Source organism: Mauremys reevesii, linkage group 2 (assembly GCF_016161935.1).
Source record: "Mauremys reevesii isolate NIE-2019 linkage group 2, ASM1616193v1, whole genome shotgun sequence".
NCBI lineage: Eukaryota > Metazoa > Chordata > Testudines > Geoemydidae > Mauremys > Mauremys reevesii.
In genome coordinates this window covers 70,307,071-70,327,722 of record NC_052624.1, presented here as the reverse complement: position 1 = coordinate 70,327,722, position 20,652 = coordinate 70,307,071, and the positions used below count along the sequence as shown (strand labels likewise).

The window sequence follows — 20,652 nt, the reverse complement described above, 5'->3', positions numbered from 1 at the left end:
AGTGCGGATGCGGATACAAATTTTGGATCCACGCAGTACTTTGACGGTAAGAGCCGGGTGGGCAGCTGTAAGGAACCATGGCACAGACCCTTCACCTGCCCTGGGAGGTGGAGGGTCCACCCTGGCTCCCCACAGCTGCCCTCCCAGCTCTTACCGTGGCTGGGCTGTGGCTCCGAGCCACCACCCCCAGCAGAAGCCATGTCAGGGAGAGCCACACTGGCAGCTGTGGGGAGCCTGGATCTCTCCACCCGCCCTGGGCGGGGGGCTGGAACACTGGGCGGGGGCTGTTTGGGCTCCCCGCCCAGGGCAGGTGGAGGGACCCAGGCTACCCACGCGGCTCTCCCCGACTGGGTTCCGGTGGAGAGGATACCTTGGAGCCTCAGTCCGGCCCCCAGTGTAGAGCCCTGCAAATCCACAGATATCTGCAGATACCCGCATCTGCGGATGCAGATATGCACATATAATATTTGCGGATCCTGGAAAGGTTGTGGATACACATTCGTGTATCTGAACAGGGCTCTACACTGAACTTATACTGAACACACCATAAGGGTAGCCTGCCTTTCCTTCTTCTGTGCTGGAGTAATGTGTGTATCTGTTCTAAAGTGTGTCCTGAAAATATAGGCCTTTTATTTTCAAATAATTTCAGCTGTAAAAGAAAGGTGTGTGGTTATTGGATAGAAAGGGACTATGTAAAAATGACATCTTGGTGTTCCTTAGTTATTCCCCATCAGCAATTTGTTTCTCTATTAGATTTACTCAGATGACAAGCCAAAATAAGATTTTTATAATGACTTGCTCAACGTGGCAGCTAAAAATCAAGATGTATCATTTCTGTGGAATATCTCACCAGCAACAATAAATTTTTGGAGTCTAAATTAAGTCAAGAAATGGGTTGATTATGCATGAGACAGTACTGACAGCAATAAAAACTTGGTGACAGCTCTGAATTGACTCTTATTTTAAGCAAGGACAAAATTTCTGTTTTCAATGGGATCCAAATGGGGACATTTGTCAGTAAACTAAGCAGATGATGCAAATATGTGCAATAACACACTGCTATTTTAAGCATGTACATATTCTTTAACTGGTTGAACACTTCTTCTATCCCTTTACCTCAGTCTTTCAAATGGCCTTGATAAGAGAAAGGAGTGAAAAGCCAGTAGCTTTCTGTTGATAAAGCATTGGAGGCAATGAAAAATACTACTTTTTCACAGAGATCTAGAAAGGCAATAGTTGGATCCCTGATTGCATGGATCAGTGAGTTATGTAACAAAGAACCAACTATATCAGGTTTAACTGCTTTTAAATACATTTATGCCTAAGGTTATTATGAACTCATAAGCTGATTGAGCAGTTTGCTTGTCTATACTCCACATATCTATGCTTTTCAGTGAAGTTGTGCTTTCAATTAATCTTTTTCAGGCTGGCTTACCTATGTGCTTTCTTTTGATACCTTTATAACCCTTTAAATATATATAAACATATTCCTGTACCCTGCATTTCCAGCCCAGTAAGTTACTACAGTGAGAAGATCTATCTGGGAAGAGGGCACAGAGTCATTGTGCTGGCTACAGGTCAGCTGAAAATCTCTCTGCTGTAAGGACAGTCACTGAAGGCTGGTTCTGTCCCCTTTACATCACCAGAATGGTATAAATAAGCCACAATTTAGGAGACAACTGGAAATATTGTTTCCTCCTCCAGATGACTGTCCTGACTCTGTAGCACGCCAGCCTCCCTTGCAACCAACCTCAGAAACTAACTGCAGTTGAAAATTCCTAGAAAGTATAAATGAGACAGGAGCATCTCATTCCCTCAGATTCTGACACCCACATATCTGATGTTGTATTTGTCACACACACAATCTTGATGTTTTGCAGGGCTATCTCCATCTATTGTGAGGAGACAAGAAGCCAGCTGACAATATTACTCTAGGGCTATTACATTATCTACAATATGGCCAGATTTTTACACTTGATACCATTTAAATGTGTCCTGTAAAGGATGCAGTCTAATGTTTCCATTTATTCCTTAATACAAAAGCCTAAATACACTCCTACTAACATTCAAAGGTTTATGGGTCTATGCAGGAAGTTATCATCAGACAAATGAATGACAAATGAGTAATTTCCATTTCCCCAAAGATATCTGTCCTCTCTGGACTCATTTTCTTTTATACTGTAGTGCATACAGAATATATTATTTTCACTGGATATATGTGCAGGTCAGGGAACTGTACTTTATAGAAAAGAGGGAAAAATAGGACAATTTCCTGAAAACAAGAAAAATACCATAGGAGGTTTTAAAGGTAACCTGTAAGGAATTTAAATTAAGTCATACAATATTGGCAATAAATAATAATAATGATAAATACATTTATCTAGTGCTCCACAGCAAAGTTAGTTGGGTTCTATTAACAGAATAAAAACAAAAGTCTAACCTCTTTAAATAAAAGCAAATGAGGTTAAGAACATATGAACAGCCATACTGGGTCAGATCAATGGTCCATCTAGCCCAGTATCCTGTCTTCTGATAGTGGCCAGTGCCAGGTGCCCAAGAGGGAATGAAGAGAACATGTAATCATGAAGTGATCCATCCCCTATCGCCCACTCCCAGTTTCTGGCAAACAGAGGCGAAGGACATCATCCCTGCCCATCCCGGCTAATTGATGGACCTATCCTCCATTAACTTATCTAGTTCTTTTTTGAACCCTTTCAACATTCCCTGGCAAAGAGTTCCACAGGTTGATTGTGCATTGTGTGAAGAAATACTTCCTTTTGTTTGTTTTAAATCTCTGCCAATTAATTTAATTTGGTGACCCCTAATTCTTGTGTTATGAGGAGTAAATAACACTTCCTTATTTACTTTTTCCACACCAGTCATGATTTTATAGACCTCTAGCATACCCTCCTTAGCTGTCTCTTTTCCAAGCTGAAAAGTCCCAGTATTATTAATCTCTCCTCATATGGAAGCAGTTCCATACTCCTAATCATTTTGTTGCCCTTTTCTGTACCTTTTCCAGTTCCAATATATATATTTTTTGAGATGGGGCGACCACATCTGCATACAGTATTCAAGATGTGGGCTTACTATGGATTTATATAGAGGCAATATGATATTTTCAGTTTTATTATCTATCCCTTTCCTAATGATTCCAAACATTGTTAGCTTTTTTGACTGCCACTGCACATTGAGTCGATGTTTTCAATGACTCCAAGATCTCTTTCTTGAGTGATAACAGCTATTTTAGACCCCATCATTTTATATGTATAGTTGGAATTATGTTTTCAAATGTGCATTACTTTGCATTTTTCAACATTGAATTTTATCTGCCATTTTGTTGCCCAGTCACCCAGTTTTGTGAAACTCTTGGCAGTCTGCTTTGGACTTAACTATCTTGAGTAGTTTTGTATCATCTGCAAATTTTGCCACCTTACTGTTTACCCCTTTTTCCAGATCATTTATGGATATTTTGAATAGTACTGGTACCAGTACAGACCCCTGGGGAACTCCACTATTTACCTCTCTCCATTCTGAAAACTGATCATTTATTCCTATTGTTTGTTTTCTACCTTTTAACCAGTTACCAATTCATGAGAAGACCTTCCCTCTTATCCCATGACTCCTTACTTTGCTTAAGAGCCTTTGGTGAGGGACCTTGTCAACGGCTTTCTGAAAATCTAAGTACACAATATCACCCATGTCCACGTTTGTTGACCCCCCTCCAAGAAGTCTAGTAGATTGGTGTGGCATGGTTTCCCTTTACAAAAACCATGTTGACTCTTCCCCCAACAAATAGTGTTCATCTATATGTCTGATAATTCTGTTCTTTACTATAGTTCAACCAGTTTGCGTGGTACTGAAGTTAGGATTACCAGCCTGTAATTTCCAGGATCACCTCTGGAGCTTTTTTTTTTTTTTTAATGGAGTCACATTAGCTATCCTCCAGTCATTCGGTACAGAAGCTGATTTAAATGATAGGTTATATATCACAGTTAGTAGTTCTGCAATTTCACATTTGAGTTCCTTCAGAACTCTTGGGTGAATACCATCTGGTCCTGGTGACTGGTTAATTTGTAATAAAGAAAAAGAAGGGCTTGAAAAGAAAGGAAATATGTATAGAGCCAAGAGTAGTCATTGGGTGGGGAGGAAAACTTTAGTACAATGTGAAAAGCCAGGTCGGATGAAGAAAGATGAATTGGGACGTGGGGACTGTTTTCCATACTGAAAGGCCTTCCACAGCAAAAGCTGCAATGCCCACTTCACACATCCTAAGCAGAAGGAGGGGTGTGGGTGACCTCAAAGAGTTGACTGCACAAGACTCAAGGATCAGGTTTCAAATGTTGTCAGTGCCAACACCATGAAAAGCTTTAAAAACCAATCAGCAATATGCACTGAATGTCCTCAAAAGCCAGACTAAGGAGCACCCAACCCATAATTAGTTTAGCTAATTAGTAATGTTTGGATTATTTTTATGTCAAAATATCTAGCCCTTCCCCTCCAAGTGCTTCAACCTGCACTTGTATATAACTTGTGTATCGGTGATGTCACCTCAGTTATGGAACCTGAATAGAGAATTGAGTTGGTCTGTAGCATTTCAGGCATATTTTAAATAATAGAACAGCCCTATACTTCAGGGACCCAAACTTGCAGTCCTCACTCAGACAAAATTCCTACGGCCCCCAATTCTTCAGTGGCTATTCTGTTTGAATAAAGACTTTCAGAGCACAACTATGGGTGCAAGGAGTTGAGGTACATGGGGAAAAGGTCAAAATGAACTCTGCACTCTGTGAGTCTAAGTCTGTCTACACTACGCACCTACAGCCGTGCTGCTAAAAGGTGCGCAGTCTAGCCGCTCTTTGTCGGCAGGAAACAGCTCTCCTGCTGACAAAAAACTTCCACTCCCAACGGGCGGCGGTAGCTTTGTCGGCAGGAGAGCTCTCCCGCCGACAAAGCGCTGTTCACATTGGCGCTTTTTGCCGGTGAAACTTTTGTCATTCTGGGATGTGTTTTTTTCACACCCCTGAATGCCAAATTTTTACCAATGAAAATCCAGTGTAGACAAAGCCTAACTGCTGTTCAGGTTTCAGTCGGTCAAACTTTGTCCATCCCAAAAGAGAGAATCATAAAACAAAACCAAGCCAAAACTCTTTAGTCTTTAGTCAGAACTACTGCAGAACAGTCTAAATTTAAAATCCCTATGTCCCTGCAAGATGCAATAATCCTTATGTTAATTAGTATCCTTAAATTCCTTATGGAAGGCAACTCAATTTAGTGTGTATTATGCCTAGGACTGAGGCTGCATTTCTAAGACAGGGTGATCCATCTCTGTTTTCTAACTACAAAATTGTAGCATACATAATGACAATTAATTAGGAAGAACAACAGCTGAGATACTTAATGGATTACCATGTAAAGTGCACAATAAATGACTGACCATATGATGCTCACTGTTAAAGCAGACTATACTAATGTGTACCAACAAAAGGACTTTATTTATTTGATTTTCTGTAAACATTTCAAATAATCTAAATATAATAGGTAATGAATATCCATAGATTTACTGCATAAAGAGAAAACACAAACCATGTGCATTAGAAGGAAGTATTACTTCATAACTATTTTATTTGACACTGCACATTTTATTTATCAGATGTGAAACTAATTAACTGTTAAGAAATCTGAGGCCTAAATCATTCTGGTTTTTTTGTAAGGCTTCTGTTTTTCAGTTTTAACTGCCAAACGCCAATGAAACAGAAAACAAACAAAAAGAGCAAGAAAGCAAAATCGATGTTCATCCAGTAACCACCATGTAACCACCAATACATAAGGGCTTATTTATACAGTGGGGTAATGCAGACTCTGGGCGTGTGATTTCTAAACATGTGTTGCTCATTAATTGGTCCATGTTGGAGCACGCTCTATAGTGGAGTGCAGGGGCGGCTCTAGGATTTGTGACACCCCAAGCAGGGCGGCATGCCGCAGGGGGCGCTCTGGCGGTCGCGGGTCCCGCGGCTCCGGTGGACCTCCCGCAGACGTGCCTGCGGAGGGTCCGCTGGTCCCGTGGCTCCGGTGGACCTCCCGCAGGCACGTCTGTGGGAGGTCCACCGGAGCCGCAGGACCAGCGGACCCTCCGCAGGCATGCCTGTGGGAGGTCCACCAGAGCCGCCTGCCACCCTCCCGCGGGACGCTGCCCCAAGCGCGCGCTTGGTGTGCTGGGGTCTGGAGCCGGCCCTGGTGGAGTGGACTTTAACATACTGCTGTTTGAAACAGGAAACGTTACAAAGAGATTACTCATTACAGTATATACAAAGAGAAAGCCCTGAAAAACCCCTGTTTTTGGACATCTACATAAAACTCAAATTGCTAAAAATAACCCTCCAAAATGAAATGAATAAATCCCCCAAAACAGAAGATCTAGGTTTCTGTAACAAAATGCTCAGTGCTTAATATGGCTTGCTAGAAGTGATAATGATTCAGTGGAGTGTATAATACTGTTCATGTGGATCACTTTTTAATAGCGTCCAAAATGAAACAATGTCTATTTATGATAATGATACAGTATATTAATGGTAATTATGAAGCTGGCTAACTACCCACTCCACCTCAGTGGAAAGGGCATTAGAGGCAAAAGAAATATCATTTGAGGTAATCAGAGCAATGCTAAACATATACGTACCATATAAATATTTTCAATTGACATGCAGAGTTGGTAGGTATAAAGATGGATTCTAGTACTAATCCTTGCTGTAACTACAACAAAGAGCAAGTCAAGATATTCTAATAAGCTGTGCAAAGAAGCCCTTTGAAAATAATGGAAAGGACAGGAGGAGAACAAAGAAAATGGAAACATGTCCAGGTCACAGAGCTTCAGGATACAGAGCAATATTGAGTGATGCAGAGAGTCAAAAGCTTTCTCAGATAAAGACAGACAATACAAGTTTCTGTAAAATGACTTTACTCCTGACGTTACATTGTGTGATTACGGAATTTAAAAAAGGCTGTGCCAGCCAAATGAAAGTGGAAAAACAAATCTGAGAGGTATTTGCTGTTATTTAAGCATTTTTAAAAACTGTTTCTGTGGATAACTTTCTGACTAGTTTAATCTTACACACCAGTCATGCTTGTCACAATAACCCCAAAATGTAGCCTACCAATCTTTCCTTTTTGGATATTGCCAAAATGCCCTTTCATGATAAGCTAAAGAAACCTACCTATTCTGACAGAAATGTAGTCAAACATCACACATCAACATGCACTTTACTATATATATGTATATAGTAATAGTACATTTTTATGCCGTATGACTGAATTAACTAGCCTATAAAACTGCTGGACTACCAATAAACATTACACAGTTTCTTTCCCAAAGGGAAAGTTGGTGGGTGCCACCCAATCTTTGAGGTACTGTACAAAGAATTTCCTTCAAGAAACTGGGCACCCACAACTTATATTTTCAAGAACTTAGAGCACTTTGTGTCTGCTTGGGGAGAAGGGAAGACAGTGGTGGCGGTAGAAGTATCTAAGTTTGGGAGTGGGGAAATGGCAAGAGTTTATTTTGAACATGTGCTATGAGTTCTGGTTGAGATCATTATAATCAAATATCAATAAACCACAGCTGTTGATTAATCGCAGTTAACTCACCCCATTAACTCAAAAAATTAATCAAGATTAATTGCAGTTTTAATCGCACTGTTAAACAACAGAATACCAATTGAAATGTATTAAATATTTTTGGAAGTTTTTCTACATTTTCAAATATATTGATTTCTACTATAACACAGAATACAAAGTGTACAGTGCTCATTTTATGTTATTACTTTTATTACGAATATTTGCACTGTAAAATGATAAACAAAAGAAGTAGTATTTTTCAATTCATCTCATACACGTACTGTAGTGCAATCTCTTTATTGTGGAAGCACAACTTACAAATGTAGATTTTTTTGTTACATAACTGCACTTAAAAACAAAACAAAGTAAAACTTTAGAGCCTACACGTCCACTCAGTCCTACTTCTTGTTCAGCCAGTCGCTAAGAGAAACAAGTTTGTTTACATTTACAAGAGATAATGCTGCCTGATTATTATTTACAATGTCACCTGAAAGTGAGAACATGGCTCTTTTGTAGCCGGCATTGCAAGATATTTACATGCTAGATATGCTAAATATTCATATGCCCCTTCGCTTTGGCCACCATTCCAGAGGACATGCTTCCATGCTGAAGATGCTTGTTAAGCAAATAATGTGTTAATTAAATTTGTGACTGAACTCCTTGGGGGCCAACTGTATATCTCCTGCTCTGTGTTTTACCCGCATTCTGCCATATATTTCATGTTACAGCAGTCTCAGATGATGACCCAGCACACGTTTGTTTTAAGAACACTTTCACTGCAGATTTGACAAAACGCAAGGAAGGTACCAATGTGAGATTTCTAAAGATAGCTACAGCACTTGACCCAAGATTTAAGAATCTGAAGTGCCTTCCTAAATCTGAGAGGGATGAGGTGTGGAGCATGCTTTCAAAAGTCTTAAAAGAGCAACACTCTGATGCGGAAACTACAGGACTCGAACCACCAAAAAAGAAAATGAACCTTCTGCTGGTGACACCTGACTCAGATGACGAAAATGAACATGCATCAGTCTGCACTGCTTTTGATCGTTATTGAGCAGAACCTGTCATCAGCATGGAGGCAAGCCCTCTGGAATGGTAGTTGAAGCATGAAGGGACATATGAATCTTTAGTGCATCTGGCACGTAACTATCTTGCAACGCTGGCTACAATAGTGCCATGCGAACACCTGTTCTCACTTTCAAGTGACACTGTAAACTAAAAACAGGCAACATTATATCCTGGAAATGTAAACAGCGATTGGCTGAACAAGAAGTAGGACTGAGTGGACTTGTAGGCTCTAAAGTTTTATATTGTTTTATTTTTTGAATGAAGTTATTTTTTGTACAAAAGTCTACATTTCTAAGTTAGACTTTCATGATAAAGAGATTGCACTACAGTACTTGTATTAAGTGAATTGAAAAATACTATTTCTTTTATATTTACTGTGCCAATATATATAATAAAAAATAAATAAAAAGTGAGCACTGTACACTTTGTATTCTGTGTTGTAATTGAAATCAATATATTTGTAAATGTGGAAAACATCCAAAAATATTTATATAAATAGTATTCTATTATTGTTTAACAGCATGATTAATCATGCGATTAATTGAGATTAATTTTTTTAATCACATGATTAAGCGCTTGACAGCCCTAAAATAAACAAACAAATAAAAGGAAGCTTTTGATCCAATTTGGCATACTGAAAATAGAGTGGGAAGGAATGATAATTATGAGATTCAGAAGAATTAGCAGGTACTTGGATTCCCAGAAAACCACAGTGGTTCACAATGCCATTTTATATCAAATGTGACCTTTGCATGTACTGATAATAATTAATATATGTCCTCTTCCTCTCCTCTGTCTTGTCACTTTCTTTCTATGTGTATCACAGTCCCCTGGTGCTGTCTGGTGTTCTCTGTGATTCTGTCCCTTTGATGGGCACTGAAGTTACTCCAATGTGGAGAAGGAAGAACTGCATCTGGACTTAACCTCTGCTGAAGTCACTGCTGTGTACTGCCATGTAGTTTCAGTGTCATGTGAAGGTGCAAACACTAAAATGGATAGTGTCACAAAGGGTTTGAGAGGGAGGGGAAATGCAGATTATAGTTTTCAGTTTTAACAGACAGCTGCTCTGGCAGCCATGGATAGCAGGATTAAGAATCGTATTGCTGATTCTCACAATGTTTGTCATGACTCTTCTGATATTTCATTACTTTTTAATGGTTCACATAAATTTCTGGTTTCTGCCTTCAGTCAAGTTTCACTCTTTCCCCAACTGGCTTCTGTCTTCATTTATTGACAATGGGACTGAAGTCACAGGCTGCCTTCAGCAAGATAACCACCATGGCCCTTTCACTTTTCTAGGTGAAAGTGAGCCTTCCCCCGGCAAACACTGTGGATCTTTAATTTTCATATGAAAGCCAAGCAAGAATCAGAATAACAGAGAATGAGACTGTAAGGGCAGAAGGCTTTTTAGGAAACAGGACAAGAAACTATGAGGAATCGGGGGGGGGGGAATGTGGGGAGCAGAAGGTAGCTGAAAGGAGTTGCAGAGGAATGTGGCATGGCTTAGAGTGACAATGGGATGGGCAGGAGATTCTGAGCTAAATATTGCGGGGAGGAGGAGCAAGAGGAGATAGGGTGCAACAAGGAGGCTGAGGGCGGGGGGTGGGGGGGCAGGGAAGGGAGAACATGCGGAGATAGAGCCAGTGGGACAGTGGCCTATTCTCACGAGTTAAGTCAGGGGGCTAGAGTGGCAGACGTCACACCCAGAGTTATAGGAGAGGGTAAGTAGAGGCCTCTCTGAGTAGTGAATAAGGATGCATGCATTTTGTGTGTGTGTGTGTGTGTGTGTGTATTTCAGTTAATTTTGAACCTGAAATGGTAGAACACAGATTGGGGCGGGTAGGCAACTTCCCCCCAAAAGATTAACATATCAGAAGGCAGGGGAAAAGCAATGTGATTATTTTTGGAAAAATCTCATGATTTTACGACAAAATGATTTTTTGGGGTCTGGCATGATTTTTGAATGTTAGGTAATAGTAGGCATCGGCAATACACTTCGTAATACTGAAGAATGCCAGTTTTATGCTTGCTTTTGCCCTCATATAAATGGCATCTTGAAAAATTAGCTACTATACTGCAGATAAGAAAAATTTGTCCTTAAAAGCCAATCACGTATAAAATAAATATGAAACAAGAAGTAAAAGCTCTGGACAAAAGGAACTCAAGTCTCGTATATCAGATTGAATTTATGAGCATAAGGCTTGTATCACAGGAGAGGGATTCTATTGTAGATAATGATATTTTCTGCATACAGATTAGCATTACGTGACCGTCATGTACGAAACATGAAAGAGATATTCAATATTGCTATTAAGACAAGATACTATAGACACCGTATGTAATATTTACAAAGGAACAAGACTTTCCTAGCATTCTAAATTGATTTAACACAGCTAAACTTTCAAATCCCGAGAACAATTTTTCAATCAATCAATAGACATGTGAGATTTACAAGGGGAAATGGACTTTTCTGTTATTCTAGTTTTGATTTTGAAATGAGTTAGCATCACTAAAGCTTTCAGGTCCTGAATACCATCTTTCAGTCAGTTGAGATTAAAGTGCTCAGAAAGATTAATGGTAGAGTTGGGATTAAGGATTTTATATATCACTCAAATTCAAAAATAAAGGTAGCAGAAGTACTAGGATAATGATAAGATATATCCACACTGTAATAGCTATGAATAAATGGAATTGACATCACAGCAGATTGAATACAGTCAAATATCTGAGTAGACATTATTAATAAATATTATTCTTGATGAAAATGCAGACACTGTGTAGTGACAATTCCTGAAGGTAGTTTTCTTGAAAATATTCTTGTTTCCACAAACAGCTATGTGGGTGAACATGACATGGCCTACTGATTTGTAAAGACTTTCTGTTCTGGAGGGATGGAAAGTGCGATAATGAAATGAACCCCCTTCATCTGACAATTTAGAGTGTATGAAATGTGGTATTAATTTGTCACTGAGGGTGAACTTCAGAAGGTTCCCATTTCTCAATGGTGTGCATGCTTAGAAAATTTACCAATTTCTAAAATGGAACAAAGTTACAAATAGGATTAGAATGGGTTAGTATTCTCCCAGGCTGACTAAATGGAACAATATTCCTAGGTACATATGCCTCTACTTTCCAGTACTGTAGAGGAAGTAGAGCCAGACGTCTTTAGGAGACAGAGCTTTCTGGAAACCTTTAAGCATGAAAGGAAGATATTTAGCAAGAAACAGGAATCTCAAAGGCGTTTCTAAAAGAGTTTGGAGAGGTCATTAAGACCTAGAAGAAATGCAGGAATATTTCCCTGGCATGACATCTAGATACTTTTATTAATTTTTGTAAGTGGCCATTCAGAACAGGCCACCAATCCTTCCATTCAACCATCCATCCACTGCAGCACAAGGAAGATATTTAATCTTTGGGTTGAAGTGAATCCTTGCTTTGCAGAACTTATGCTGTGTTTGTGAATCAAGATCAAAATCTCATCAGCATCTGGCTTTTGCAGAAGAAGAGATCATATGAATGTGCTCTGCTTTACTTGGTATGTTCCACACCTTATCACAGTTTGGCACCCCCTGACACCAAGATGATGCTTTAAAAAATAAAAAAACAAAACACAACTGAAAAAAAAAAAAGATTCTGTGGGCTGCTTGGTTTCTTGCTGAATCAGCCAGTGGTTGCTAAACCAATTTTCAAAGTGCCGAACCAACTTACACACAGCAGAAGCTAACACAATTTTTTAATTGATTCGAGCCTCCCAGAAAAACAAAGCTAATTTGTCAGTCCTCAGATGAGCTGTTGCATAAATCTTGGTATCTGATGGTATCTGATGGTATAGATGAACTGTGAACAATCATAAATACGTGATAGGCTGGGCTGGTCCTGTTTCACTTCTGATCAAGCTGTTTTAGAAAGTTTTCCTTGAAGGAAAAAATCTCCTCTACATGAGCACTCTGCAGCTAAGCAGGGCACAATGTCATCCACTTAAAAGGAAAGAGGGATTGAAAGGGCGAGTGACCTTTTGCTTAGAAAATTTTAATTTGAGTCTAATTTAAATGAATGAGGCAAAGTTAAAAGGTTAAAAAGAACTAAGTTCGGGGGAGGGGAGGGGAGATGGATGTCATGAAGAGCAAATCAAACAGCATTTAGTGATACACCACAGACATTTCTTTTTTTTTGCTATTTATGGAAAATAAGTTATTGATATTGATTTATGATTAATGTACTACAAGGTTCATGCCTACCTTTCAGAAGGACACTGACAGGAATAGACAAGCAGAATAATTCAGGACTGGATAGGCAGGATGAAAAATATTGACCTGGGGAGAAGGATTGGTTTGTGTGGAGTGAAGGAAATCTGGTGGACTGGGGCAATACTGTTTAGGTTTATGATCTTTTGGAATATAGCTGGGCCACATAGGGGGATTGGCCCTGAATCTTGACGTTCTATAGAGAATACTATTGTTCCTGAAAGCATACTTTCTGATTCAGTTTAAATGAGCCTCCTGGCTTTACCAATCCCCAAACTCAAGTTATTAAATGTACAAAAGATGGGGATGAAGCATCAGGGGGACTTTAAGAGCAGCAGACACAAAAGAGCTGAGAAGATTTTAAAAATGAATGAGAGACATAAGGATAACAGTTCCAAAGTCTTTAGAAATTGCTGGGGATGATGATAAAGGAGATGGTTTAAACTGAGGAGGATATGGAAAGGGAAAATTAAAAAAAAAAAAGCAAACACTGAGTGGCTACAGGATTAAGTTATTTTATGTGATGAGGAAAAAGGCAGGAAAAAAATGGAAAAGGAGAAAGGAATTTGAAAGTACAAAAAAGAGGCAGGAAAACTGTTTGACTACATGGAAGAATAAATTTAAAATGTTATTACTGGGCTCAAAAATATATAGGCCAAATTCCTCCTGGTTTTGGCTTGCACAGCTTTGCACATGTAAATATGTTTTCATATTTGATAAATATAAAGTTTCCTGAGTATTAACACTTATGTGCATAAGAGCTAGTATTCAAAAAGGCATGAACAGGTATTGAGTGTGCACGAAAGGAACTGAGGCCCCTTTAAAAATCTGGCGCAGAATATTTAAGTATCTGACATAATATTAAAAGATATTTGCATCGTTACAAGTAGGGTTGACAAATTTCTGATTGCAGAAAACCGAAAATCCTTCCCCCACCCCCTGTCCTGCCCCTTCTCCAAGGTCATGCCCCCGCTCACTCCATCCCCTCTCCATCCGTTGCTCGCTCTCCCCTACCCTTGCTCATTCGCTCACTTTCACTGGGATGGGGCGGGGGTTGGGGTGCAGGAGAGGGTGAGGGCTCCAGCTGGGGGGGTAGGCTTTGGCGTGGGGCCAGAAATGAGGGGTCTGGGGTGCAGGAGAAGGCTACAGGGCAGGGTCAAGGGGTTCGGAGTGTGGGAGGAGGCTCCAGGCTGGGGCAGGGGGTTAGGGTGCAGGGGGGAATGAGGGCTCCAGATGGGGGTGCGGGCTCTGGAGTGGGGCCAGAAATGAGGGGTTCAGAGTGTGGGAGGGAGCTCCGGGCTGGGCCAGGGGGTTGATATGCAGGGGGGTGAGAGCTCTCGACTGGGGTGTGGGCTCTGGTATGGGCTGGGGATGAGGGGTTTGGGTGTGGGAGGGGGCTCAGGGCTGGGTCAGGGAGTTGGAGTGTGAGAGGGGGAGCAGGGTGTGGGCGGTGCTTACCTCAGGCAGCTGCCAGAAGCAGCAGCATGTCCCCCTTCCGGCTCCTAGGTGGAGGTGTGGCCAGGTGGCTCTGCGTGCTGTCCAATCCACCGGTGCTGGCCCTGCAGCTCCTAATGGCCGCGGTTCCTGGCCAATGGGGGCTGGGGAGTGAGCGCTCGGGCTATGGGCAGCGCGTGGAGCTCCCTGGCTGCCCCTGAGCCTAGGAGCTGAAGTGGGCACATATCACCGCTTCCGGGAGCTGCACAGAGCCAGGGCAGGCAGGGAGCCTGCCTTAGCCCTGCTGCGGAGCTGACCAGACTTTAAGCAGCCCGATCAGCAGTGCTGACCAGAGCGTCCAGGGTCCCTTTTCGACTGGAATGCCCGGTCGAAAACCAGACGCCTGACAACCCTAATTACAAGTTCACCAGCAAGGTATTTTTCATAATTTTAAAAATATTTCCCCCCACTTCTCAATACACATACTCTCTCTCTCATTAATGGATTCCATGACATCTGCAAACAGAAAAACAGTTTGACTTCCATTGACTTCAGTGGGCTTTAGATTAGGCCTTGTAACAATAACTGTGTCTTGTGATATGGGCCTTTGGAACCTCAACCCAAGCCATGTGATTGCATCTGAGACAAAGCTTCCGTTTCTTGCCAGTGCTTCTGTGGTCAAATTTGGGGATTATCAAATTTGACAGTGTTCCTTTAAATGTTTCCTTAATGGTAAGAGAGGATAAAAGCAGCCCTATAAGTCTCAGGAGGAATGTATGAATTCTACAATAGTAACAAATGAGTGTCAGGCTGTTACAATTCTGCATCTATGTGCAAGTCACCTACTCAGTATTGCTAACTGCAAGCATTCAACCCCCCCGCCACATGAATTAAGGCCCCCTCCACTCCAAATCTTGATATGGCTTCCAAATCATGAGATTTTTTTTTTCCCCAGAAAAACTAAAACGTTTTCAGTATCAGAGGGGTAGCCGTGTTAGTCTGGATCTGTAAAAGCGGCAAAAAGTCCTGTGGCACCTTATAGACTAACAAACATATTGGAGCATGAGCTTTCGTGGGTGAATACCCACTTTGTCAAATGCATGGATGAAAGCTCATGCTCCAATACATTTGTTAGTCTATAAGGTGCCACAGAACTCTTTGCCGCTTAATAAGTTTTAGGTTCTTTTTATTTGCTTTCTTCACAACCATGAGGACTCAAAATGAATAAAAATAAAATAAAGCTGAGATTCTCACATTCACATGATTCCAGAAGCTAGAGCTTTAAGAACAGCACCAAATATTACAAGACTTAAGATAAAACTGAGAGAGGTGGCAATTCTGTCTACTTACATACACAGAACTGTACCATAAAGCTTTCTACAAGATACTCTGCCTCATCAACAGATTTTTTTTAGGCTATACAAATCAAGGTTAGGAGGACAGATTTAAACAGCATACTGACTGCAGCAGTTATCTTGTGACAAGTAGTCACCTTCCCACACTCCATTTCTCAAGGGACTTCTCAAAGGATTTTATACAAGTCAGTTTCTGAGACGAGGAAGAATATGCACACTGAAAACATGAACAATGTAAGATTACTCAGAGCACATTTGAAGATAGAGATTATCTACAACGATGGATGAAAGCAGTTAGAATAAAAGTCACAGAGTGCAAAAAGGAGGTTTAGTAAAATACTGATATTGGTCTTCTGCACATACACCCATTTTTTTTTTATGGATAACAACTGACCTTGTCATAATTGCTGGCCCTGTAATAGTATAATACAGTATCATCAGTTCTATCCCCCTTTATTACAATACACGTTTGTATTATTTATATGCACAAATGTCTTATAATGACAACTGGAAGTTAAGAATAAAGGAGCACAAAAAAGTGGTTAGAAAGCAGGATAAGAACTTCCCTATTTAATTAATAAGAAACACAAAATTGCATTATTCATTTTACAAAATAATACAGTCACCAAAATATAATTGAGTGTGGCCTGAAAAAGTCATTATCTCAGGGCGAGAGAGCAAATTGGACCTTTCCCTTCTATTTAAAAAGGACTCATTTAATGTGTTTCCTCAAAACTGAAGTGCAGTTTCAACAGAAAGAAGAACCAGATCTTCCTCTCTCATATCTAGCTCTTTAGATAGCTGTACCAAAAAAAGGTATTGTGGTTTAGAGTCTCTTACCGCTTCACATTTCAGAGAGAGCTTAACCCCTACACTTAACACCTGCATGTGAATATCCCCTTTTTGTTTGTTTTTTGCTAGGGGACTGACATTAATTACTCTTAAAATGGCTGTAATTTTCCAATTTATGTGGCTAAAGTTAGGCACTTTAATTCATATTTAGGAACCTAAATTAGAGATTCTGTGGTGCATGTCTTGTTCCATGGGCTGAAGAGACCCTGACATAATTTAAACAGCCCTGGTGGGAGGGGGAGGCTGTCTAAGGCCTGGTCTACATGCAAAACTTATAGCAGCATACAGGGCTGGCTCAAGGGTTTTTGCCGCCCCAAGTGGCGCAAAAAAAAAGCACGATCGCAATCGGTGCCTGCTCCACCGCGCCACTTTCTTCAGCAGCAATTCGGTGGCCGGTCCTTCCCTCTGAGAGGGACCGAGGGACCAGCCGCCGAATTGCTGCTGAAGAGCCTGACGTGCCGCCCCTTCCCCTTGGTCGCCCCAAGCACCTGCTTGCTGAGCTGGTGCCTGGAGCCGGCCCTGGCAGCATAGCTATGTAGGTCAGGGGTGTGAAAAAACCACACTCCCTAGAAACATAGTTAAGCTGACAAAACCCTCAGTGTAGATGCAATTATGGGGAGAGAACAGTGCGTATGCTGCATCTACATCAGGGGGCTCTGCCTCGATAGCTAGGCCAACATAAGCTCTGTAGTGCAGGCATAGCCTAAGCTACGGCAGTCTTCTCAGGCTTCCTTATTGGCCACAGCGCTGCCTGGAATCTCTGCAGTGCTGTGATTCCACCGCCGCCCTCAGCCCCACTCCTGCCAGGACTCTATATAGGGATAAGTGAGGGGGCCCTGGTGAGGCAGCCTTATAGCTAGGTTGTACAGTGCCAATGTCTGGAGAATCCTCCCCAGGCAGAGTATGGGGCATTTAATCCTCTTTGCCCTGCTCTGGCTCTTTTATGAAGTGTAAAGGGGCCAGAGTGGGCCTGAAGGTCTCAGCCCTGATTTTCAGATGGCCTGAGCACCCAAAGCTTCAACTGACTTAAATAGGAGGGGCTATGGATTCTCATCATTTTTGAAAGCCAGGCCTCTTATTTAGGTGCCTAAATATGAATTGGAAAGTTCTGGCTAAAACAGTGGTCAGTGGGAGAGATGAACCTCAACTATAACATTCTTGTCAGTGACCCCACTGTTTAGATACTCTGGGATACTGTAGAACTAGGGGTGATACTCTTTGTTTCTTCTGTAGGCTGAGCACACTGCACACCTCAGGATCTTCTCATATCTCTCCAATCTCCCCGCGTGCCACCCTCCCATCCCCCTCTAACTGCAATCCTCTCTTCTGCTGTGTGCCTCCTCTTCCCCTTTGCCCTCCCTACCATGGCCCCCCATTCTCTTCCTCCATGCCAGGGCTCTTTTTGGCCCCCATTCCAACTGCATACCGGGGGTTGTGTGTGCCCCATGCCAGGCCTTTGTATGCTGCCCATACTAGGCTCCCTCCATTCCCTCAGCACACCACGGGCTATGTATGCACTCCATAACTCCCCTTCAGCCCCCCACCAAGGTCCCCCATTTTCCCCCTGCCGGGGTTCTGTGTTCCTCCCCATTCTCCCCCATACCCCTCTTCTTATTCTCCTCCTTTCTGTTTCAGGCGAGGTCTACACTACAAAGTTTTGCTGACACATGCATCAGAATATGCCAGAATTCCCCCCGTAGATTAAGCTTATCCTGGCAAAAGAGTTCTTTTGCCTGTGTAGCTTATGTCCTTTGGGGAGGTGGCTGAATGATACCAGTAAAAGCACTCCTTTTGCCTGTATGAGTTGTGTTTCCACCATGAGGGCCTTTCCCAGTACAGCTATACCAGCAAAGCATTTGCAGTGTAGATTAGCTCTTACAGTATTAACATTTTAAAACTGTAGTGGGAGGGTGGACCGAGGAAAAATGAAGGGTACTGTTAGGCTGGAATATGTTAATAGTTAACTGATTCTTTGATCTAAAGACAATTACAGAGGTGGCTGAAGCTGCTAGCTCTCTTGTTGCAGAATGATTAATAAAAAGGAGTACAATGGACATATATCATTTAATTATTCATTGGGTACTGCTATTTTACTTTTAAAATTATTCTACTAACCTTAGGTGGTTTAAAAGGATAGTCTGGTGAAAAGGTAATGTCAAGGAAGAAAACTCCCCCTTCATACACAGAACCTGGAGGCCCCAGTATAGTTGACCTCCATTCATAAATGTTGTCTCCTTTGGGTCCAGCACTAAAACAGAAAGCAAAAATATGGCATAATGAGAAACCACATAAAACGGAGCATATAGTACATCAGTTATATTTATGATAACATTATCTGGCAATCACATCAGAAGCAAAAATGATATATTGCATTCATGGAGCTATTCCCCAATAATACATTTGTCTGATGCCATCTTCTTTTTCACCCAAAGTGGTAATCAGACACATAAATGTAGTATAATCACCGTATTAATAAATTATTCAAATAATTATAGAAAGATTAGCTTCCTGACTGCAACTAAAATATTCTTAGCAGAAGGAGGTGAGGCAGTATTTACAATACAAGGAGACAGAGATTACTTGTCTGTCAGCCATTCAGTATTCAACTACCTCCTTACCCACCTCATCACTAGGTGGCATTGCAGCAACACACATTATTATACAGGACAGACTGCATTAAAATCTTGGCACCATACAAATGACCTTCTGGCTTGACGCTCTAAGCTACTATTCTAAATCACTGCAATGACTAATACAGAAGGCTGTTTTACTCTACAATTATTACAATGTGCTGAAAAGCTTATCAAAAGAAAGAGATACTAGCAGGTCAAATTGTAGGATTATGTTAATATAAATTCCTCATTTAAACTAGCAAAGTACTAACATATATTTACAATGTACAGAATATAGCTCTAAATGTGGAAATAGAAAAAAACCCTCCTGTATTCAATCAACATCTAGGCACACTGAAAACTAATATATTTTTTGCAACACAGCTTCCATATAAATCAAAGTAGCCTCTTTTCAAATAACACAAGCTCAGCCTCAGAACCATACATTTTATTCAGCGTGGACTTTCATGTGCAGGATTTTAGTTGCAGTAAGCAGAACCCTAACGTTTATTTTTTTCTGTGGATGTGTTAGTTACTTGATTTCAGTAAATTTCAATAATATATTCAGATCTAATTCATTGCTAAGCTAGGTTCTAATACAAGTAATATTTTGTGTTTGAAGAACCTACAGAATACCTCTAGGTTAGTGGCCTGTCTATATACAACAACAACAACATCAACCATTATTTCTAATTAGGATCAGTTATGATGGTGACTTCTGTGATGTGGGCACCTACCATATTTTACAGGAAACAGGAGTTAGTGGATTTTTCAAAATAAGTGTCACAGTATTTTCTTAAGGCATTTCTTATGAAACAATTCTTGTTGTGACTGCAATAAAGAATTCCAGAGCTTGCAGGGTTTGTGAAATAGCTGTATGTCTAGAACAGATGAAAGCTCTTGGCTATGCTCCCTGCCTCACAATGTACCCAAGGCGTACAATTATTACACAACATCATGTCATGTTCACTTCTCAACTATTCATTTTGTTCATTGAAAGTTAATAAACCCTCTTCCACCTGAAATTCCTTCAGCTCCCTTCATATTAAAACGTCTGATTGCGTGATTCCCCACATACAACTGGATGACTTACTACTGTGCAGTGGACCAGTTCATTAGTAATGATATCTACATTAATTTTCTATAATAGCTGCTAATGTGTCTTGTATTTCTAAACTCCACACTTTCTTAACAAAAATGTGTTGCAGACACTATAATATTATGGAACCATCATTTTATAATATCAACCATACTATCAAAACTAGCAATTGCTTTAAAGATAAAATCTGTCTTTTTAAGCATCACAACAGCAAAAGAGGTGCTACCCAGCTGTATCTCACAATGTCTGTAATTCATCAGATTGCTAGCTGCCAAACAAATTTAATTTACCCGGTTCTCAGCTTGCATTAACCTTTGAATAATAAAGCACAGCTGAGACTGCTGTAAGAAACAAACCAGAGAATTAATAATTAA

General features: G+C 40.8%; 1 protein-coding gene across 4 annotated transcripts in view; it reads right to left on the bottom strand.

Annotated features, from left to right (window-relative positions):
- Nucleotides 1-20,652, bottom strand: part of LOC120396698 (ubiquitin-conjugating enzyme E2 E2) — a 310,840-nt gene that overhangs the window by 40,467 nt on the left and 249,721 nt on the right. For all 4 annotated transcript variants that reach the window (XM_039521736.1, XM_039521735.1, XM_039521738.1 and 1 more), the window contains one exon: nucleotides 18,683-18,815. In XM_039521736.1, the coding sequence (XP_039377670.1) occupies nucleotides 18,683-18,815 (133 nt within the window). The remainder of the gene's footprint in view (nucleotides 1-18,682; nucleotides 18,816-20,652) is intronic.